The sequence below is a fragment of the Mustela erminea genome, chromosome 10, assembly GCF_009829155.1.
Source record: "Mustela erminea isolate mMusErm1 chromosome 10, mMusErm1.Pri, whole genome shotgun sequence".
NCBI classification, from domain to species: domain Eukaryota; kingdom Metazoa; phylum Chordata; class Mammalia; order Carnivora; family Mustelidae; genus Mustela; species Mustela erminea.
The window spans coordinates 45,310,617-45,335,146 of record NC_045623.1 but is presented as its reverse complement, the minus strand read 5'-3'; the positions used below and the strand labels follow the sequence as shown (position 1 = coordinate 45,335,146).

Sequence of the window (24,530 nt, the reverse complement as noted above, 5' to 3'; positions counted from 1 at the left end):
AGCTTTTCCTCTTTTTTTTTTCCCCATTATTAACATGTAATGTATTATTTGATTCAGAGGTACAGTTCTGTGATTCATCAGTCTTACACGATTCACAGCACTCACCATAGCACATACCCTCCCCAGTGTCCATCACCCAGCTACCCTGTCCCTTCCACCCCTGTCCCCTCTAGCAACCCTCAGTTTGTTACCTGAGATTGAGTCTCTCGTGGTTTGTCCCTCTCTGTTTCCATCTTGTTTCATATTTCCTTCCCTTCCCCTATGATCCTCTGTCTTGTTTCTCAAATTCCTCATATCAGTGAGATTATATAATTGTCTTTCTCTGACTGACTTATTTCACTCAGCATCATACCCTCTCGTTCCATCCACGTCATTGCAAATGACAAGATTTCATTCTTTTTGATGGCTGCATAATATTCCTGTGTGTGTGTGTGTGTGTGTGTGTGTGTGTGTGTGTGTGTAACACATCTTCTTCATCCATTCATCTGTTGATGAACATTTAGGGAGAGCTTTTCCTCTTATTTTGAGAAAACTGAGGCTCAGAAAAAATGAACCATTTGTTCAAAGACCAGAAATTAATAGATGGCAGATTCTAGATTCAAATTCAAGATGATCTGATTCTAAAATTCATGCTCTTACTCACTAATGCTAATGTATGGCTCAGTGGCAGTAGGAACTGGGGTGGAGAGGAGTCTGAGTGACATTTCAAAGACAAAATCCATAGACAATGCTGATAGCTCAGAAAGATGAAAGATTTGATGAGTGAATGTTCTCCTCTAGCTGAGAGATTTAGGAAAATAGTGTTGCTACCATAAAATACCATAAAACTAGAAAAATTAATACATAAGCAAGATAGGAATTTCATTTAGGGAAAAAGGTGTTGAGACTGATTATGGCTTTGCTAAGTCACAGGTGACATGAAGACTTACAGGTAGAGTCGTCATATTAAGCATTTGAAAATACAAGACTTAGATTTTGTTGAAAGTCAGTGCTGAAAATGTAGATTTAGGATCCATCAACTAAGGGCAGTTGTTGAAACCATAAGAGGTTAAAAAGAATGAGAAGGGTATGAGAATCTGGAGATAAGACCTAAAAACAGTAACATGATCTAAGCTTCAAGGAAGGCTTCCACTTGTGGTCTGAAGGAGGAAAAAAAGGTGAGCCAAGAAAATAAACAAATAAATAAGAAAAAGTTAAAGAACGACCAGGACAACTTAGAATCATGAAAACCAAGAAATAATAAACATGGGTCAAGTTTATTGAGCACTTACTGTGGATCAAATCTGTGCTGTGAGTTTCACATACATGATCTTATTTAATCTTTATAGTAACTCAAGGAGGCAGGTCTGTATATCTTTATTAACAGATGAAGACATAGAGGCTTTACAAAATTAAGCCAATATGCCTGTCACTCAGCTGGCAAGACCTAGGGCAAAAACTGGAATGTGTGTTCCCAGCCTCCAGGGTCCATTTTCCAATCAGTGGTCTCTAGAGTATGGGAAAGTGTGGGAAGAAAATGTTAAAATTGTTAAAATTGCAATTATTGTATCTCTTCTTTTTAAAATTGCATTTTGTGTATGTTTTACAGCAAGCATCCTATATTAGTATGGTGCTATATGCATGTTTTCTAAATTAATTAATAAATATGTATTTGGAGCACCTGGGTGGCTCAGTGGGTTAAGCTTCTGCCTTTGGCTCAAGTCATGATCTCAGGGTCCTGGGAGCGAGCCCCTCATCAGGCTCTGTGCTCAGCAGGGATCCTGCTTCCTCCTCTCTCCCTCTGCCTCTCTGCCTACTTGTGATCTCTGTTTGTCAAATAAGTAAATAAAATCTTTTTTAAAAAGTATGTATTTATTGGAGTATATGCTCAAATAATTTACTAATGTAAGGATGCAAAAAATATTGGAATCATTTATTATTTTTTGAATCATTTCTTTAAACTGCCATACAAAACTACCTTTTTGTCTTGTCCCATCTTCATTAAGAAGCCACATTCACTTTCTATGGCCATGAAGTCTTTTAAATGCAATACTAGTTCTAATTGAGTTAAATGAGAACTGTTTATTTCATAGGTTCTTTTCAAATTATACCTTGGTATTTTCAAAAATTTGTGAAAGCTTTTGGATTAATTCGTTCTTTGTAATTGTGATAGGAACACAGGCCTTAGACAAGATTGATACCAGCTTTGACTTTTCTGACCATATGACCTCAAACACCTCATTTCTCAGAGCCAGGTGTGTTCATGTGTAAACTGGAGATAATACGTACCTTACAGGGTATTGCAAAGTTTAGCAATATCATACAAAAATAACTTAGCACTGGGCGTGGCACACAGTGGATACTTTAGATTCATATTTATTTATTTATTCATTTATTGGGGCGGGTCAAGGAAGGCCAGAGGGAGGGAGAAAGAGAATCTAGAGCAGACTCTGCACTGAGCCCAGAACCCCATTCAGGGCTCACTCTCAGGACTCTGAGAATATGACCTGAGCTGAAATCGAGAATCAAATGCTTAACCAACTGAGCCAGCCAGGTGCCCATACAAATGATACTTTTAAAAGAACAGCAAAAAGTAATGATAGAAGCAGTACTAATTTACTGTAGAGAATATCTATAGTTCAGTCATCATGTCCCCTCTAAAATCTGGTCACCTGTAACTCTGGCAGATTTTTGCCTATACTGTCCTTCATTTAACCTGAGTACTCGTTCGAACATAGGCAAGAAGTAGTTTCCAGAAATACAGAGGCCACTGCAGGTTGGGAATGCCATTTATATGAGCTACAGGCATACTTTAGAGATATTGTGGGTTCAGGTCCAGACCATTGCTATAAAGCAGATACCACAATAAAGCAAATCAGGTGAAAATTTTGGTTTCCTGGCACATGTGAAAGTTATGTCTACACTATATACTATAGTCTATTAAGTGTGCAATGACATTATGCCCCCAAAATCTTAATTTTAAAACACTTTATTGCAGGGCTCCTGGGTGTCTTAGTCAGTTAAGTGACTGCCCTTAGCTCAGGTCATCATCCTGGGATCCTGGGATCAAGCCCCACATTGGTCTCCTCTGATGGATCTGGGCAAAATCAGTTGAAAACTTTTTGGGAAGGATTCACCATTCTAGACGCTATTAAGAACATTCGTGATTTGTGGAAAGACGTCAAAATATCAACATTAACAGGAGTTCAGGAATAGATTCCAACCCTCATGGATGACTTTGAGGGGTTCAGAACTTCCATGGAGGAAGTAGCTGCAGATGTGGTGGAAATAGCAAGAGAACTAGAATTAGAAATTGAGCCTGAATATGTGACTGCTTTTCTGCACCTCATGATCAGACTTTAAGGAGTTGATTCCTATGGATGAGCAAAACAGGTGGTTCCTTGCGATGGAATCCACTCCTGGTGGAGTTGTTGTTTGATAGCACATTACCCACAGTAGAACATCTTTCCGAATTGGAGTCGATCTTCTCAAACCCTGCCACTGCTTTACCAACTAAGTTGATGTAACAGTCTAGAGAATTTTTTAAAATTTTTTGACACAGAGAGAACACAAGCAGGCAGAGAGGCAGGCAGAGGGAGAGAGGGAAGCAGACTCCCCACCGAGCAAAGAGCCTGATGTGGGGCCTGATTCCAGGACCCCGAGATCACAACCCGAGGCACCCCTCTAACAGTCTAAATCCTCTGTCATTTCTACAGTCTTCACAACACCAATTGACTTTGCCCAGATCCATCATAAGAATCACCACCTATGGCAGCTATCGCCTTGCAAAATTTCTTTCTTAACTAATAAGACGTGAAAGTTGAAATTCCTATGTGACCCATGGGCTGCAGGATCAATGTTGTGTTAATAGGCGATGAAAGCAACGTTACTATCACTGTACATTTCCATCAGAGCTCTTAGGTAATCAGGTGCATTGTTAGTGAGCAATAATACTTTGAAAGGCATCTTTTTTCTGAGCAATAGGTCTCAACAGTAGGCTTAAACTACTCAGTAAACAATGTTTTGAAATGATGTGCCACCAACCAGGCTTTGTTGTTCCATTTTTAGAGCATAAGCAGAGCAGATTTAGCATAATTCTTCAGGGCCCTGGAATTTTCAGTATGGTCAATGAGACGAGCTTCTTAAAGTCACCAGGTGCATTAGCTCCAAACAATGGAGTCAGCCTGTCCTTTGACGTTTTGAAGCCAGGCATTGTCTTCTCTGTACCTGAGAAAGACCTAGATGGCATTCTCTTCCAGGATAAGACTATTTCATCTATTTCATCTGTACTGAAAATCTGTTATTTCGTGTAAGATCCCTGCATTAATTGTCTTAGCTAAATAATTTGCTGGATAACTTGCTGCAGCTTCTCCCTCGGCACTTGGGTCTTCACCTTGCACATCTAAGTTACAAAGAAGGCTTCTTTCCTTAAACCCCTTGAACCCACCTCTGCTAGCTTCAGACTTACCTTCCGCTGCTTCCTTATCTCTCAGCCTTCATAGAATTGAAGAGAGTTCGTTAGGGCCTTGCTCTTGATTGGGTTTATGGCTTTGGCTTAAGAGAGTGTTGTAGCTGGTTTGATCTTCTGTCCATAACTTTCTCCATACAAGCAATAAGCCTGCTTCACTTTCACTTTCTAATCCTTTATGGATTCACTGGAGTAGCACTTTCCATTTCCTTCAAGAACTTCAAAGTATGCCTTTATAAGAGCAGTGGCTCCTCTTATTCTTGTTTAGAGCAGTAGCCCTAAAAATATATTGGCAAAGACATAGAGGGCCAAAGATGTGGCACCCTCAACAGAATTAAACGAGAAGAATGCCACTGCCCACACTTGCATTGGTTGGTGTGTTAAATGCTTGTCTACTTGTTTGATGCTCTTCACAGATCTGTACTCCCGACTTGGTGGTGTTCTTGGCTTGTGCTAATCAGAGGCTCAAAGAAAGATTACTGAAGCGCGCAGAGCAACAGGGGCGGCCTGATGACAATCTGAAAGCTACCCAAAGGAGACTAATGAACTTCAAGCAGAACGCTGCTCCGTTGGTCAAATACTTCCAGGAAAAGGGGCTCATCATGACAGTAAGTTAGCTACACTTTTACATGTCTGGTGTAAGAACAATCTTTCAGATTTCGAATTCACCTGTTCTTGTTTAGAAACCATCTTTACTTTAAAAAAAAAAAAAAGTGGCTTTTCTTGGGTTTTAGATCCAACGGGGGGAAAAAATCAGTAATTTTTACCTGCTTTGCCTTGATTAAGTCATTATGATGAAAATACTTTCACTTTAGTTTAATTTTATAAAAAATGATAAATTTTAATCTTGGCTAGAATTCTATAGCCCCCAAAGATAAAAAGCATTTTTAAATAATTATTTGGATCATTTTAAGTAGTACTTGCCCAATTTCTCAACTCTTCTGTCTGTGGAAACCAAGTAAAGTTGATAGACTTAAAAACACATAGTTGACATAGTGTTCTATTAGATTTGCATTTGTAAGTTAGGTTTTACCACAGGGTACCATATAAGGAAATGAGATCCTAATAGCACAAAAAAATTTCCTAAGTGTCTGACTTGCTTAAAGCAGTAATACTGTCTGCAAATGAAGGCATTAATCATTCTGCTCTACTAACCCAATGCTGATATTAATGTTTTCATAATTAGTTTGTTTTGTGGTTAATGATACTCAATGTACCAATAAAAGATGGGACTGAATCATTACTTAATACAGTTCTGAGAATACAGGAAGTTAGAGGTGAAGAGGCAGCTAAATTATAATCCCATCACATCAGAAATTCAAGTATTAAAACAGAGGAGACAAAGGTATTGGTCATCTGAAGAAAACTTTTTATGGGAGAACAGCTAACATCAGAGCAGCTCCAATGATAACTGGATGACAGCAGAGCTCAGCACATCCCTCCCCCAGCCCTTGGGTTTTTCTCACCAGACCAACAGTTCTTGTCTGGTGAGGTTACAATGCCCAGTAAACAATCTGATGAAAATAATGCATGCCTTTCTTAATAAAATGCACCTAAGATTTTTTTTTTAAATAAATTTTAAATAACTCTACTGAAGCTCATCCACAGGGCCCCTTTGACCTAGCAATTACTGGGTAAAAAATCTCTTCATTAGACTAAGATGCCCTTAGATCTGAGACAGTCAGGACACTTGAATAATAATCTCTTTGCAGCCTTTTTAGCACTTTAAAGAAATATTTATTCGAATGTGCTCTTTGAGTCAAAGTTGTCATGTCAGAGAATTGTAAATCTGATCTGAAAATTGTTCACAGTGCCAGAGTTCATTTTATGGTTTAAAAGAGACATTGAAAATAGGAAAGATTTAAGAAAATCAGGGTGAATGTTTCTCTGGTTATTTTTGTTGGGTTTGTTCCCTGTTTCTCTAGCAAATTACCAGTGCTGACTTCTGCATTGTGTTATGAGAAAAGAAATTTACCCTGCAGACCAAACCCCCAACTGCAAAGTGCAGAGCCAGAGTTTTAATTGATGTTTGCAAGGCTTAAAGGTATTACCAGAGCGTCTCTGATTACTCCCTGCCTGTCACGTTCGTCATCACAAGCAGAACAGATTTCCCAAATGAATGCAGAGTGGGGATTGTTAATTTACTAATATTTTGCATGGAGGTGAAATGCCATTGCCAGTAATTGAGGGAGTCAATAACAATGTGGATGACAGCCTGTAACCTCACTGCTGAAACCAAATAAGCTTTAGGTTAAACACCTCTAATTATTGGGAGACTTGCCTTGGAAAGTCACCTTTTGAAAAGTGGTGAATGCAAACACAGGCTAGGCTCCGGGGAATAGGATTAGAAAATTTCCGTCCGTCAAAGGAGCAAGTACTGCATCCTGAGTCACACCTCCTCCTTCAGAACACGGATCATAGTTCGGTTTTGGAATTAAAATATATTTGGTAATATTTCTGCCTTAAAGATGAGTTAAATAATAAAAAAACAATCATCCTTATTCATCACAAACATTAAGATTTTAATTTAAAAACTGGGCTTTAATAGATCAAACCCAAATATTTCCTTTTCTCTGTAGTTTTTTTCTGTTGCTTCTACCTGCCCATCTTCATTGATTCATTTATTCATTTAGTAAATATTTATTGAAAATCACTGGGTGCCAGGTGCTAGGGATGCAAAGCTAAATAAATAAGCAAGAGGTAAGGACCTTTATTTTATTCTGTTACAGATTACAAATTCCTAGAACAGTACCTGCCTTGTACATAATGTGCTCCCAGTAAATGAACAAAGCTTACAGTCTGTGGGGAAAGAGATAGTAAACAATGAGTTATTCAATGTGATAACTGTTGCAAAGGAGAATGTACAAGGCATCCTCACATATGTCTTGCACCGTGTTAGGAATTGAGGGGAACAGGCTCTTCCCACCCACAAGTAAGATTAATCATTCATGCTGGTTTGAGGTTCCTTTAAGACCACAGAGACCACATTCCTCTTTAATCTCAGTGCTTCTCTTCCCGAGTGCTTTGGAGTCTGAAACTCTCACTTGAAATCTCGTGCTCCAGTGCCATTTAATAAATTCATGATGTTCTAGAACTTGGTCTCCGACTATACATTGGAGATGATGTTACCTACCACATAATGTTGTATGGGTGAAATGAAAGAATGTGTGTACCACGGAAGAGACTGGCAATGCAGAGGCCATGCTGAGGGTACACTGTGCAGCCCCACTGCCTGGCTGATTCCAGCTGTGCCACCTACCGACTGCGTGACCCCCTGCAGTCTACTTACCATCTCTTCTGCCTGATTTGTGAAATGGGTATAAATATTCATCCTGCCTCAGTGTAATTATAAAGAGTAAATTGATATCAGGTGTTTAGAACAGTGCCTGAAACGTTGTAAGTGATTGATATTGTTTCGTAAATTCTTGTGTTTCTTCCTCTCTCTTCCCTTCACCCTCCTCCCATCTTTTGGAATCTACAATTACCACTAACAATTCTGTGCTCTTTGAGGGCCCTCTGTTGCCTTTTCTCCCATAGATAGATTATTGAGGAAACGCAAAATGCAGAATCAGATTTTAAAAGCTTCGTGCCGAATTCATTTTTTCTTTGAAAGTATCTGTTTCCAGTTTTTAAATTGTCCCAGTGTTTTTTTAACTTCTATATTGTTTGTCTAATCAAGCCATATAATGGCCGTGTCTGAATAGTGCGATTAGATTGTACGAAACATCAAGTCATTTTTCTCTTCATCATTGACTCTACCTATTGGCAGATTTGACTCAAGAACAAACCCAGTGCGACTGAAGAGAAAACCTAATCAAAATAGTCAGGAAAGTATGCTGTTATCTGAATACTGTATCTTATTGACATGGTTCCCATCACTTGGACCTTTTCATTTTTATTCTTTTATTATACTTACCCATATACAGCCATCTGTGCAAGAACTAATGCTATGAAATCACAAGGCTAGGATAGTAGGGACATCACAGAATCTTCTCAGACAACTTTATATGGTGTTTTTTAACTTACTATAGGGTCAGATGTAATTTCTCATCATATCTTTTACAGCTCTGTGCTCTTAATTAAGTTAGGTGCTATGAGTTCTCCAAGTTTGTGAAGAGTTTTGTTTAGAAGTTTGTTTGAATATTACCGGGAGCAAGAAAGCTGCTTATTTAGTCTTACTGGGTAAGCTCTGTTTCATGACATTTTTAAGCACTGGGGCTTGATGAAACTATAGAGTTCTTGAAACATAATTTCCCTTCTATGGGTTTTTCAAAAGTCTCAATAATTATATATATATGTGTAATGATAATTTTTTATCTTTATTTTCAAAGTTAAAGAAACTGTTTTAATCATCCTCACTGAGTTGGATGAAACTTACTGAAGACATAGCATTAATTACCACTAATGGTAACTTGGGTACCAACTGGGTACCTGGGCGACTCAGCATTAAGCATCTGCCTTTGGCTCAGATCATGATTCCAGGGTCCTGGGATGGAGCCCCGCATCAGGCTCTCTGCTCTGCGGGAAGCCTGCTTCTCCCTCTACCACTCCTCCTGCTTGTGTTCCCTCTCTTACTGTCTCTCTCTGTCAAATAAATAAAATCTTTAAAAAAAAAAAAAAAAGACAAGTCAAGCTTAAGTAAGTTTGATGAACTATTAAAGAAATATACACAGTTTTGTTCATTGAAGGGCCTTCTAAAATGATTGAAAAATAATAGGGTAAGCTATAATGTTTATATTTTTATTTTCCAAAATGCACTGTGCTCTTGATCCAGCCAGAAAACCATGGCATTCACCAGGGAAATTGTTACACAATTGTGTGCATTGAATAAATGCTACTTAATACAGATAATAATCATTACCACTGTTTGAAAGACATATTTTTAGCGTGTGCACATATATGCACGCTCACGTGTGCGTGCACACACACACAGACACGCACACAAAATTAGGGATGACATGCTTACAAATAAAGTCTCTAGATAAATCTATTTGGCTTTAAGGAAAGCTCCCAACATTTGCCTTTTCTCATTTTGGATTAGGAGATACTTCATTGCAGACTGACTTTGGTGCTGGGGAAACCACTAGCAGAGAGAACACATCCTTGTCATAACCACAGTATTGTTAATTCACCAGATACTGTCCCTGAGCCCCCCAGGTCACCCCCCTTTGCCCCATATCATTTCCTTCAAATTTGAGAATACCCATATTACATATTTCAGATTTACCACTGAAACTATGTAGTTCCCATCCCACCAGACGCTTGTAGCTGAAGGCAAAATAAACAGGAACAATAAAAGTTAATTTACATAGAACCGAATAATTATTTGTCAATTAGTTTCCTAGGAGTCGACACCACCATTTAAATCCAAGGACACTTATCTCTAAGCAGCCAGTGCATAGCCATTGGTTAATCATCACCATCTCTACTAGCATTGCTGCCAGGAGGTGGGGGGTGGGGGTGGGAAGGTCAGGGTTGGGGGTGGGTGGAAAAGAAATCTAAACAGCACAAACCCTGGGCAAATTCAGCCACTCGCCTAAACACAAGAAAGCCAGTGAAGATGCTTCCTAACAGTTTACCCGAACAAATCCATTCTCCTAAAATTACTCAGAGGAAGGTTCTGTCATTGCTTCTCAATACTTGAGGTTGATGAATTGGTCAATAGGTAACAGAGTAAAGCTCTGTTTCCTTTAATATTATCACTTATTGTATCCTGTTTAAATATTCATTGTCATGTAATGAAAAGGCCCATTAATTCCTTTTGGGTGGGTTTAGTAACTAAGGCAGAATACAGTCAAAGAGCAGTTTTCAAAGTTTAATAAGAAAGGCTATTGGGTGGGTGCCTGGGTGGCTCAGTGGGTTAATCCTCTGCCTTCAGCTCAGGTCATGATCTCGGGGTCCTGGGGTCGAGCCCCACATCGGGCTCTCTGCATAGCAGGGAGTCTGCTTCCCCCTCTCTCTCTGCCTGCCTCTCTGCCTACTTGTGATCTCTCTCTCTGTTACATGAAGAAATAAAAAATCTTAAAAAAAAAAAAAAAGAAAGTCTATTGGGTGACGGCGTATATACGTGTGCTGAGTATACAGCCCTCTGAATTGTTTTAAATTCAATTAAAAAAAAAAAAGCTAAGTAGACAGTGCCCTCTGGCAAGAAACCTGATACTGTTAGAACCTCAGTAGGAAGATCCCAGAGGAAACATGGGAAATATCCATTTTGATTCGAAGGCAAGACAGCTTATAAGGAGTCACACTGACTGGGCAACAAGCTTTTATAGAATCCTACTGTGTGTAGAGGCAGCAAGACAGAGCTGCCCTAGAAAAACTATTGCTTCTTCTTTGAGGACAGTGGCATCTTTGTGGATTTTTTTGGAATGGTTATTTGGATTTTTTTTAAATTAACATATAATGTATTAGTGGTTTCAGAGGTACAGGTCTGTGATTCATCAGTCTTACATAATACCCAGTGCTCAGAACATCATGTGCCCTCCTTAAGGTCCATCACCTTGTTACCCCATCCCTCCCCTCTTGTCCCCTCCAGCAACCCTCACTTTGCTTCCTGAGATTAAGAGTTTCTTATGGTTTGTCTCCCTCTCTCGTTTCATCTTATTTTTACTCTCTTCCCCTATGATCTTCTCTTTTTTTTCTTAAATACCACATATCAGTGAGACCATATGGTAATTGAATTTCTCTGATTGACTTATTTCACTTAGTATAATACCCTCTAGTTCCATCTACGTCGTTGCAAATGGCAAGATTTCATTTTTGATGGCTGCATAATATTCCTGTCTGTCTGTCCGTCTGTCTGTCTGTCTGTGTGTGTACATATATATACCACATATTCTTTATCCTTCCATCTGTCAATGGACATCAGGGCTCTTTCCATAGTTTGGCTATTGTAGACTTGGCTGCTATAAACTTTGGGATTCAGGTGCCCCTTCGGACCACTACATTTGTATCTTTGTGGTAAAAACCCAGTAGTACAATTGCTGGATCATAGGGTAGCTCTATTTTTAGCTTTTTGAGTAACCCCCATGCTGTTTTCCAGAGTAGCTGCACCATCTTGCATTCCCACCAACAGTGTAGGGGGGTTCCCCTTTCTCCACATCCTCGCCAACATCTGTCATTTCCTGAGTTGTTAATTTTAGCTATTCTGACTGGTGTGAGGTGGTATCTCATTGTGGTTTTGATTTGTATTTCCCTGATGCCGAGTGATGTTGAACACTTTTTCATGTGCCAGATTCTCCCTTCGTGATCCTGTAGCTATTTATCTCTCTTTCTCTCAGCTATCTTTGCAGAAATGTCTGTTCATGTCTTCTGCCCATTTCTTGATTGGATTACTTGTTCTTTAGGTGTTGAGTTTGGTAAGTTCTTTATAGATTTTGGATGCTAGCCCTTTATCTGATATGTCATTTGTGAATATCTTCTCCCATTCTATTGGTTGTCTTTGGTTTTGTCAACTGTTTCCATTGCTGTGTAAAAATTTTTTACCTTGATGAAGTCCCAATAATTCATTTTTGGCCTTTGGAGATGTGTCTAGCAAGAAGTTGCTGGAGGCAAGTTCAAAAAAGGTTGCTGCCTGTGTTCTTGTCTAGGATTTTGATGGATTCCTGTGTCACATTGAGGTCTTTCAACCATTTTGAGTCTAATTTTGTGTATGGTGTAAGGAAATGGTCCAGTTTCATTGTTCTGCATGTGGCTATCCAATTTTCCCAACACAATTTGTTGAATGGTGAACCTTTTTCTGTTGGACATTCTTTCCTGCTTTGTCAAAGATTAGTTGACCATAGAGTTGAGGGTCCATTTCTGGGTTCTCTGTTCCGTTCCATTGAACTATGTGTCCGTTTTTTTGCGGGTACCATACTGTCTTGATGATGACAGCTTTGTAATAGAGCTTGAAGTCCAAAATTATGATGCTACCAGTTTTGATTTTTTTTCCAACATTCCTTTGGCTATTTGGGATATTTTCTGATTCCATGAAAATTTTAGGATTATTTGTTTCAGCTCTGTGAGAAAAGTTGACCATAGATGGTTTGAAAGGGATTGCATTGAATGTGTAGATTGCTGTAGGTAGCAGAGACATTTCAACAGTATTTGTTCTTCCAATCCATGAGCATGGAACATTTTTCCGTTTCTTTGTGCCTTTCTCAATTTCTTTTTTTTTTTTTTTTAAAGATTTTATTTATTTATTTGACAGAGAGAGATGACAAACAGGCAGAGAGGCAGGCAGAGAGAGAGGAGGAAGCAAGATCCCTGCTGAGCAGAGAGCGCGATGCGGGGTTCCATCCCAGGACCCTGAGATCATGACCTGAGCCAAAGGCAGCGGCTTAACCCACTGAGCCACCCAGGCGCCCCTCTTTCTCAATTTCTTTCATGAGTTCTATATAGTTTTCTGAGTGCAGATCCTTCCCTCTTTGGTTAGGTTTATTCCTAGGTGTCTTATGGTTTTTGGGTGCACTTGTAAATGGGATTGACTCCTTAATTTCTCTTTCTTCTGTCTCATTATTAGGGTATAAGAATGCAACTGATTTCTGTGCATTGATTTTATATCCTTCCATGTTGCTGAATTCCTGTATGAGTTCTAGCAGTTTTGAATTGGAGTCTTTTGTGTTTTCCACAGAGTATCATGTTATCTGCAAGGAGTGAGAGTTTGACTTCTTTGCTGATACAAATGCTTTTATTTATTTTTGTTGTCTGAGTGCTAAGGCTAGGACTTCCAGTACTACGTTGAACAGCAGTGGTGATAGTAGACATCCCTGCTATTTCCTGACCTTAGGGAAAAAGCTCTCAGTTTTTCCCCATTGAGAATGATATTTGCTCTAGGCTTTTCAAAGATGGCTTTTATGTTATTGAGGTATGTGCCTTCTATCCCTACAGTGTGAAGAGTTTTAATCAAGAAAGGATGCTGTACCTTGTCAAATGCTTTTTCTGCATCTAACAAGAATATCATATGGTTCTTGTCCTTTATTTTATTTATGTAGTGTATCACATTGATTTGCAGATGTTGCACCAACCTTGCAGCCCAGGAATAAATCCTACTTGGTCATGGTGAATAATCTTTTTTTTTTTTTTTAAAGATTTTTATTTATTTATTTATTTGACAGAGATTACAAGTAGACAGAGAGGCAGTCAGAGAGAGGAGGAAGCAGGCTCCTTGCTGAGCAGAGAGCCCGACGCGGGACTCGATCCCAGGACCCTGAGATCATGACCTGAGCCGAAGGCAGCGGCTTAACCCACTGAGCCACCCAGGCGCCCCGTGAATAATCTTTTTAATGTATTGTTGGATCCTATTTGCTAGTATTTTGGTGAGAATCTTTCCATCCATGTTCATCTGGGATATTGGTCCATAATTCTCCCTTTTGGTGGGGTGTTTGTCTGGTGTGGAGATCAAGGTAATGCTGGCCTCATAGCAAGAGTTTGGTAGTTTTCCTTCCATTTCTATTTCTTGAAATAGCTTCAGAAGAATAGGTATTAATTCTTATTTAAATGTTTGGTAGAATTCCCTTTGGAAGGCATCTGGCCCTGGGCTCTTGTTTGTTGGGAGATTTTTGATGACTGCTTGAGTATCCTTGCTGGTTATGGGTTTGTTCAGGTTTTCTCTTTCTTCCTGTCTCAGTACTGGTAGTTGATGCATCTCTAGGAATGCATCCATTTCTTCCAGACTGCCTGATTTGTTGGCATACAGTTTCTCATATATGTTCTTATAATATTTTATAATAGTATTTCTTTTGTGTTGGTTGTGATCTCTTCTCTTTCATTCACTATTTTATTAATTTGGGTCCTTTCTTTTTTCTTTTTGATAAGTCTCATGATTTTATTTATTTGGGTCCCTTCTCTTCTTTTTGATAAGTCTGGCCAGGGGTTCATTGGTCTTATTAATTCTTTCAAGGAACCAGCTCCTAGTTTCATTGATCTGTTCTACTGTTCTTTTGGTTTCTATTTCAATGATTTCTGTTCTCATCCTTATTATTTTTCTTCCTCTGCTGGTTTTAGGCATTATTTGCTGTTCTTTCTCCAGCTTCTTTAGGTGTAAGGTCAGGTTGTGTATTTGAGACCTTTTTTATTTCTTCAGAAAGGCTTGTATTGCTAAGTACTTCCTCTTAGGATCGCCTTTGCTGCATCCCAAAGATTTGAAACAATTGTGTTTTCATTTTCACCTGTTTCCATGAATTTTTAAAAATTCTTCTCTAATTTCCTGGTTGACCCATTCAATCTTTAGTAGGATGCTTTAGGACCCTCCATGTATTTGAGTTCTTTCCAAATTTCCTCTTGTGTTTGTGCTCTAGTTTCAAAGAACTGTGATCTGAAGATAGGCAGGGAATGATCCCAGGCTTTTGGCACCAGCTGAGACCTGATTTGTGACCCAGTATATGATCTATTCTGGAGAATATTCTATGCGCACTTGAGAAGAATGTATATTCTATTGTTTTGGGATGGAATGTTCTGAATATATCTGTGATGTCCATCTGGTCCAGTATGTCATTTAAAGCCTTTATTTCCTTGTTGATCTCCTGCTTAGATGATCTGTTCATTGCAGTGAGGAGGGTATTAAAGTCCCCTGATATTATTGTCTTATTATTGATGCAGTTTTTTTTTTTATTTTGTTATTAATTGGCATATATAGTTGATTGCTCCCTTGTTAGGACCATAAATATTTCCAATTGTTAGACCTTCTTTTTGGATAGACTCTTTAAATATGATAGAGTGTCTTTCCTCATCTCTTATTACAGTCTTTGGTTTAAAATCTAATTTGTCTAATACAAGGATTGCCACTCCTGCTTTCTTTTGTTGTCCATTAGCTTAGTAAATGGTTTTCCACCCCCCACTTTAAATCTGGGGGTGTCTTGCAGTTTAAACTGTGTCCTTTGCCAACAGCTTATCAAAGTGTCTTGCTTTTTTATCCAGTCTGATAGTCTGCGTCTTTTGATTGGGTCATTTAGACAATTTACATTCAGATTCAGAGTAACTACTGAAAGATATGAATTTAATGTCATTGTGTTATCTGTAAAGTGACTGTTATTTTCTATTTTCTCTGTTCCTTTCTGGTTTATGTTACTTTTGGGCTCTCTTTTTGTTAGAGGATCCCTTTTAATATTTCTTGTAGGACTGGCTTGGTGATCACACATTCTTTTAAGTTTATGCTTGTACTGAAAGCTTTTTATCACTCTTTCTATTTTGAATGACATCCTAGTTGGATAATAAAGTATTCTTGGCTGCATATTTTTCTCATTTTGTACCCTGAATATATCATGCCAGTTTTTTCTGGCCTGCCAGGTCTCTGTGGATAGGTCTGCTGCCAATCTAATGTTTCTACCCTTGTAGGTTACAGATCTCTTGTCCTGAGCTGCTTTCAGGATGTTCTCTTTGTTTCTGAGATTTTCAAGTTTCACTATTATATGTTGGGGTGTTGACCTATTTTTATTGATTTTGAGGGAGAGTTTTCTGTGCCTCCTGGATTTTGATGCCCAATTCCTTCCCAAATTAGGGAAGTTCTCCACTATAATTTGCTCCAATATACTTCTGCCCCATCGCTCCTTCCTCTTCTTCTGGGATCCCAATTATTCTAATATTTTGTTGTTTATGGTGTCACTTATCTCTAAAATTCTCCCTTGTGATTCAGTAGCTATTATCTCTCTTTCTCTCAGCTGGTTTATTCTTCATTGTTTGGTTTTCTGTATCACTAATTCTCTCTTCTGCCTCATTTATCCTGGCAGTTAGAGCCTCTATTTTTAAAAATTAATTATTTTTATTAACATATAATGTATTATTTGCCCCAGGGGTACAGGTTTGTGAATCAACAGGCTTACACACTTAATAGCACTCACCATATCACATACCCTCCCCAATGTCCATAACCCAACCACCCTCTCTGCAACCCCCCTACCCCCAGCAACCCTCAGTTTGTTTTGTGAGATTAAGAGTCTCTTACGGTTTGTCTCCCTCCTGATCCCACCTTGTTTCATTTTTCCCTTCCATACACCTCCACTCTGCCTCTCAAATTCCTCATATCAGGGAGATCATATGATAACTGACTTTCTCTGATTGACTTATTTCGCTTAGCATAATACCCTCTAGTTCCATCCACATCATTGCAAATGGTAAGATTTCCTTTCTTTTGATGGCCACATAGTATTCTATTATATATATATACCACATCTTCTTTATCCATTCATCTGTTGATGGACATCTAGGTTCTTTCCATAGTTTGCCTATTGTGGACATTGTAGAGCCTCCATTTTTTTATTGCATCTCATTGGTAGCCTTTTTTATTTTGACTTGATTAGATTTTAGTTCTTTTATTTCTCCAGAAAGGGATTCTCTTGTGTCTTCTATGCTTTTTTCAAACCTAACTAGTACTTAATAATCATTATTCTGAACTCTAGCTCTGACATCTTACTTATGTCCATACTGATTAGGTCCCTGGCAGTCAGTACTGCCTCTTGTTCTCCTTTTTAAAGATATTATTTGTTTATTTGACAGAGATCACAAGCAGGCAGAGAGAAAGGAAGGGAAGCAGGCTCCCAGCTGAACAGAGAACCCAATGCGGGGCTGAATCCCAGGACCCTAGGATCATGACCTGAGCTGAAGGCAGAGGCTTTAACTCGCTGAGCCACCCAGGCACCTCTTGTTCTCTTTTTTGAAGTGAGTTTTTCCGTCTCATTATTCTTGCAGAAAGTGGTCACTTTTCTATTTGCAGAGTTGCAGCTATTCTTTTATTAGATCTATGAATTGAGTTTGCAGGTGTTCAGAATGATTTGATAGCTATCTTGCTGAATTCCTGGGACCAGATGAAATTAGCATCTACTTCTCCTCCACTATGTGAGACTCCTCTAGTAGTACATGTTTAATTTATTTATTAACATAGATCTTTGTAATCCTGGTTTTAAAATAACCAGAGCTAAATTTAAAAAATGAATCCAATTATTTTCATTTTTTAAAAAATATTTATTTATTCATTTGAGAGAGAGGAGGAGAAGCCTGCTCAAGCCGGGGGAGGGGCAGAGGAAGAGCGAGAATCCCAAGCCCACTCTTCCCTGACACGGGACTCAGTCCCACCACCCTGAGATCATGACCTGAGCCGAAATCAGGAGTCAGACACCCGGCCAACTAAGCCACCCAGATGCCCTCTGATTACTTTCATTACTGTGGGCTCTCAAAAGTAAAATACATGCTATGATACCAGTTTCCTTCTCTGATCTTTTGTATAGAAAGGAAAGTAAAAGCACTGAGAGATAAAGCTATTTGCTCACAAAGAGCAACCCACAGGTAACAAAGCGTCGTCCACTGTTCTGGGAGCAAATTGGGTTGCTTCGGAATCAGCCTCATAACAACATGAGGAATAGGCAGGTACCGAATCGAAAGCAGCTTCTGTCATTCCGTCTCCCTAACAAGCAAACATCAACTCACAACTTCTCCACATCTAAAGCTTGCTTAGTATCAGTGCTGTTCACACTCTACAAACAGAATAAACCAAATGACTCAGTGCAAGCCTCTCCTTTCAAAGTGGGAAATTGATGCCGACTATAGGACAAGTCCATTCTCAGCACCCGATGATAAGAGCGCTTACACCAATAAAGGCAATATTCTCATTGTGATGCTTCAGGCGAGTGTTTAGAGGAAAAATGAGGATGAACTTAAAGAATGAACATGCTTCCTTCCCCAAACGAATGTAAATATTTTTGTGTTGACTGTATCATTTCAGACATCCATGAAATAGAGTCCAAAGAGCCCCAACGCATGACTTATAAATCATCTTATGTAGGGCCTGACATGATAACCATGAAGTAGTATTATCTCAGTAAATCGAGATAATACTCAAGTGAACACATCCAAAAGATTCACATGAAGAAAATTCCAATTCCGGGAACTATGGTAGATAAGTCTATCTAAGATTATTTTAGTTAAGGCTTGTGCTGTTTCTATGGGACTGGCTTTCATGACAGCTTGTTTTTATTTGTGATCTTTTTAAAGTAAAATGAAACTCAGAGATAGTTGATAGCTGAATGTCATGTCATACTAACAGTTTCCTATAAACTCTCATTTCAGCCTTACTTTCCTGACAGGAAAATATACAATACACACATATACATTTTCAGCTGGTCATGTTTCCAGGAGATGCTGTAATCAGAAAAATACTTTCAATAGTGTCAGAGAATATTCCACACTTCTAGAATTAGGTCTTCATTTACCTCAATATGTTATACTGAGACCTATTGGGACATTGTAAGAGAATCATATTTTTGGTAAAGTTCTTGGACTAATTTTTTTTTAATTAAAGACCAAACTAATTGGACTTCATCAGTATCTTCAAAGAGAGATAGCAGTGTAGTTAAATAAGTGACTACAGAGGATGACGAAGAAGGAGGAGGTGGGGGAAAAGGGACAAAAAAGAAAAGGAAGGACAGGCATGAGAAATTTGCCAGTCAGGAGAATACAGAAAATATATATACATATATTATGAATAGATGGCATCTTAGAAACAATGGCTAATAATTTCTGAGTGCTCACTATGTGCTTCATAGTATTCAAAGTGTTTCACATGTTTTAGGTCATCAATCTTCACTAACTGTCCACGAGGCAGGCAGAGGCCCATCTTGTTTCATTGCCCTTCACAGATACTGTGCTTTCTACAACTTAAGGTTTGTGGCCATCCTGCATCAAACAAATTGATCAGTGCCAGTTTTCCAATAGCATTTGCTTACTTTGTGTTTCTGCGTCACATTTTGGTGAATCTTGCAATATTGTAAATATTGTCTCTATTCTTTGTAATGGCGATCTGTGATCTTATGACTCACTGAAAGCTCAGATGATGGTTAATATTTTTTAGCAATGAAGTATTTGTAATGAAGGTATGCATATTGTTATTTAGACATAATGCTATTGCCCCCTTAATGGACAGCTGTTAGTGTAAACATAACATTTATACTCACTAGGAAACCAAAAAATCCATTGGGCTGACTTGATTGCAAGTCGGTTATTATTGTGGTGGTCTGGGAGCAAATCTGCAGTATCCCCGAGGTGTGCTTTTATTGTTGGCATGCCCGTTCTTAAGTGAGCACACTGAAGCACACGAAGGTGTAGCTGGCCCAGGATCCCACAAGAGTGGTGCGGCTTTAGCCCCGACCTCGGACAGCCACCCCAGAGGAAGCATCTGTGGTTGCTGTATTGTCCTTTCATTCTATCATTCTAGATGGTAAAGAGGAAAGCCCACTACTGTTTTCTCCAGGCATTTATCATTTGATAAAAACCTCTCTTCAGTTGTAATCTCTTCATTTCTGTTTCTCCAAAAAGGATATGTAAGAAAATTAACTCTGTTGGTGTGTTCCATGGAGACGCTGTAAAACAAAACAAAACAAAAAGTAATTTTACTAGGTAACAGATGTAAAATAATTAAGGTAATTCATGAAAGTGATCCATCTGAGCACATATACAAAAAGGAAATTTTACCATGTAAGCCCAAGCCTTGTATTTTTGTTTATCACCATTACACATTATCTTCTTTGCTTGCTGAGTTTTACAAATCAAAGGTAAAGCCAAGGCTGCAGTTTAGCTACAGGCAAAACCCCATGCTTATCTACTTAGAGTCTTATCATTCATCTTATCCATTATGACCGTTCTTTTATAGTCATTCATTCAGACATTTTTATGGAGGGCCTATTGCGTGTCAGACGCAAGCACTTTCCCAAGTACAAGGGCCCACGTGCGCAATGGTAGGGAATCCAAAGATGATGTGGAGATAAACCTGCCTTCTTGGAGTTAGTGTGCAGGCAGTGAGGTAAGCATAAATTGCCTGAGAATAGCACAGGAAGTGGTAAATGCTGCTCAGAGAGGTATAATAAGCCAGAAGGAGTCAGGGACAGGGGAGTGACTTCCTCCTGGAAAGATTAGGAAAAGCTTTACTGGACATATGGGCCCTTGAGGGATGAGTGAGAGTTGGAACCCAGAAATGGGATGGAAGGGCATTTTAAGCGGACGTCAGCAGACGCAAGGCATGTATGGTATATAATGGAGTTGTGAGAATTAGAACGGGGACAATTGTGCTGGACCAAACTGAAGAAGGCAGTGCAGGCTAAGGAGGAAAGGGTATTCCGTGGGCAGGGCTGGCTTCAAAGACTCTGAGGGAGGGAAGGACCTACCAAGAAATGTAACCTGGTGGTTGTGTGCAAAACACGGAGTGGAGGAAGTGTCCGGAAGGGATCTGACAAGGGTAGACGCAGGGATGGTGACTGCATAAGACACAAGGTTTTACTTCTTGGGGCAGGATTGACAACCATCTGGAGCTAACTACAAACATGGGAATAACTGAAAACGTGCTTGAAGAAATTAACCGACATCAGTCACTGGCATATGAAACGTAGCATAAATCGTACCGTGTAACTATTTAGATTTCCCATTTGGATAACGTTCGTGGCAGATTTGAAAGGAAATTGGACAGGAAACCAAAAGTTACATATCAAGGACTAGGATGAGCTAAAGTACTATGAAGCAACGTTAAAATCCAAGCAGAGAGGCACCAGGGTCCGTTGAATCACCAATTAGTCTTTCCACAGATAGTTTCAACATAACTCACCAAGTGAGTAAGTTAACGTAATTAAGTGCAAAATTATGGATATATTTGGAGCCATTTATTTTCATGGCACACAGCCCTACAGATCTTATAGATATGAAGACATAGTACCATTAAAACACTGCATGGTAACAGGTTATTATGAAAAATAAAAAGTTTAGGGGTGGGGATGCCTGGGTGGCACAGTTGATTAAGCATCTGACTCTTGGTTTCTGGCTTGGGTCAGGGCCTCGGGGTTGTGAGATCCAGCCCTGTGTTGGGTTCTTTGCTCAGTCTGCTTGACATTCTCTCTTCCTCTCCCTCTACCCCTCCCACTTACACACTCTCTATCTCTCAAATAAGTAAGTCTTTAAAAAAAAGTTCAGGGGTACCTGGGTGGCCGAGTCAGTTAAGCATCTCACTCTTGATTTTGACTCAGATTATGAGCTCAGGTTGATGAGATCAAGCTCCGCATGGGGCTCTGTGCTCAGTGGGGAGTCTGCTTAAGATTCTCTCCCTCTGCCTTTGCTGCTCCCCCCACTCACACGCTCTTTACCTCCTGTACACACACACACACACACACACACACACACACACACACTCACCCACACACATTTTTTAAAGTTTATATCTGTTAGAGGTATGTGTGACTACAAGAAATGGAGTGGCTGGATAGCTATGGCTTAAGCAAACAGGTTTATTTGATAATGTGTTATAATAAGTAGTGATGGCCGATCCAAGGCTAGTTCAGTGCCGTAATGGTGTCATCAAGGAACCACGCTTCCTCTATCTTTCTGTTCCACCCTCTGTAATGTATTTCCTCATTGTAACAAAATGGCTGCTGTTGCTCTAGTCACCAAATCCATATTCTCAATAGGACAAAGGGTTTAGTGCAAGGGCTGGACAGCCTCATCTGTTATACTTTATTAGGAAAGAAAAGCTTTCCAGTAAACCTCTCTCCCTCCTTCACTAACTTGTACTTAGGTGTCATGGCTCAGAATTGGGTCACATGCTTTCTGTTGCCTTCAGTGGAAGCTAAGAAATGAATTATTTAACTCCCCAGCCTCTGATATAGAGGAGGGCAAAGGAAAAAGGAATTAAAACAAATACTGAATAAGCCAACGTAACAATAACTGCTGCAAGGTAAAAAATAATAATAAATAATTCCATTTTCTCTGTTTAAAAAGATATGGGACAGAGAAGAGTCAGAGTGTCAATGCACCAAATTAAAAAAAAAAAAAAAAGATATGGGGAAATACATTTGCTAGTAATCTATTCAAAAGGATTAAAGTAGAAAGTGTCTGCGCTGAATATTAATGGCGGCTTTTCAGCAAGCTCTTTAAGCATCCCAGGCTCTCCATTCACTTCATATCTAATTCTCACAACAGTCCGTAAAGTTTGGTGGGGGAAACAGGCTCAGAGAGGTTCAGGAACATACTATAAATGCTGGAGCCAGTAAATAAGGGACTTGAGGTTTGAAATAGGTTCTGTCTCACAGAATCTACTCAGTCAGTAACAAGAGACTGAGCCAGACCTGTATCTGAGCAAGGAGTTAACCACCCTCTCAAAACAGTCAGAAAACCTATTGAAGAGGCCATATGAATGTGAACCACAAAATACTCTTGACTGAGAAATTGAATTCTGAGAGAAATAAAGGAACTAACATAGTATATCAAATGCTATGCAAGCTGCTTTATCAATATTTACCTCTTTTAATCACTCAAGCCTGTCAGGTAAATATTAAAATTATGGGGTGCCTTACGTGTGCCAGGAGTTTTACCTAAGTTATCACTTTTCAGGTAAAGGCAGGAGTTTGCTTTCCTTTCACAGATAAATCCTCTACCTCACAACCTGACTCTTGCCTCACCAATTCCATGCCTCACGGCAGACACTGCCCTTTCTTCTCCCATCTGCCCTGCTTCACCCCTGGGACTCAGTGCGTGCTCTTGTGTGTTGTTTTCACTGTGACTGACTCCCTCATCTGTCATCCTGCCTGTCACCTCACCAGCGTCTGGATGGCTCATATCCAGGCACAGCCCTGAGCATGGGGCTGCATCTCATTTACCCAGCCCCAGCGGGTGCGGTGGAGACCAATACACAGACATGCCCTTATTCTGAAGGAGCCCACGAGGAGAGGGGAGGAGAGGAGATAGAAGAGTGACCTCAGTGTACAAAGGGCTACAAGATGGAACAAATTCCCTCTGCTTTCTCCGTGGTAAACCTGTGGGGCTGAATGAACATAAAACTCTCTGGGACACAATCTGTGGAGGTTACTCCATGCATTCAAAAAAAGTAACCAAGCATTTGAGGTTACTGAAAGAGAAGTCATAATCATTCCCAACTTCAGGGCTGGAAATTGGAATAAGTGGACAGAAAAGACTGAATCAGGAGGCTGACCAGCCAGGGAAGGAGTGGAGAAATAAAAGGAATTTTATCATAACCATCCTATATCTTGCTGAGTCCCACCTCCTTGATTTAAGGATTTAATTGAGCACAGACTAAAAATAAACTTAAGAATACATTTTTAGGCAATTATTTTGAGATTTATAGCTAATATGAGATACTTAATGAAGACATTGATTTTTGGCTTTCTAACCTCCAATAGGAGGTAATAAAACAACCCTAAACTTAAAGAGAAGGTCTGTAGAGAAGAAATCTGGATGTGTATAAATTGTAGTGTGACTTAGACTATTTTCAGTAACCAGCTTAGTGGGGACTGTGTAGTCAGAACAGTCCCAGATACACAGAGAATACTTAAAAATATTTGTTTAATTAGTGGTGCCTGGGTGGCTCAGTCAGTTAAGCATCTGACTCTTGATGTCAGCTCAGGTCTTTATCTCAGGGTTGTGAGTTCAAGCTCAGTGTTGCGCTCCACATTGGGTGTGGAGCCTACTTGAAAACAGATTTTTTTTTCATATATATATATTTATATATATATTTCAAGAGTATATATATATATATATATGCAATCAATTAAGGATTACATCCTTATGTATTAAGGATGAAATCCTATACATATATATATTGGATTTCATCCTTAATCACTGCAATTAATGCATTGATTAAGGAGTTAGACTGAATAAATTATTTTTAATAAGTTGAGTGTGAATAAGATGTGGTTAAACTTCATTCATTTGGGTTGGATAGGTACTTTCAAGTAGTGTTTTAAACTCAGACTTTCAAAAACTCATGCCTTCCCCTGTGTCTGGCCTTGAACCATTGCTGATTCGCAGGTTATTTGAAGGTGTCAGCAACCATGAGAGATTTCTCAGAAAATACCACAAAGTGTGCTTCAGTTTCTACAATTGCTGTCAAATAAGGAGCAAGGAAGAAAAAGAGAAACAATAGATTTTTTTTTAAAGCAGCTTGTTTCTTTCATGAAAATTTCATCTGAAAATATCAAGATTGTCATGCAATGTGAGCTTTGTTTTCTTCTCTATTCTGAAACTTTTGCTTAACAATCTGAATACAGACACCACCGTCACTTGACATAGCCTTGATATGTTTATTTTTAGCTCTTCTATCAAGGCTTTAGAGTTCTTA

General features: G+C 39.2%; 1 protein-coding gene across 2 annotated transcripts in view; it reads left to right on the top strand.

The window, feature by feature from the left end:
- The window catches only part of AK5 (adenylate kinase 5), a 241,920-nt gene that overhangs the window by 52,270 nt on the left and 165,120 nt on the right, over positions 1 to 24,530 (top strand). For both annotated transcript variants that reach the window (XM_032302233.1, XM_032302234.1), the window contains exon 6: positions 4,864 to 5,055. In XM_032302233.1, the coding sequence (XP_032158124.1) occupies positions 4,864 to 5,055 (192 nt within the window). The remainder of the gene's footprint in view (positions 1 to 4,863; positions 5,056 to 24,530) is intronic.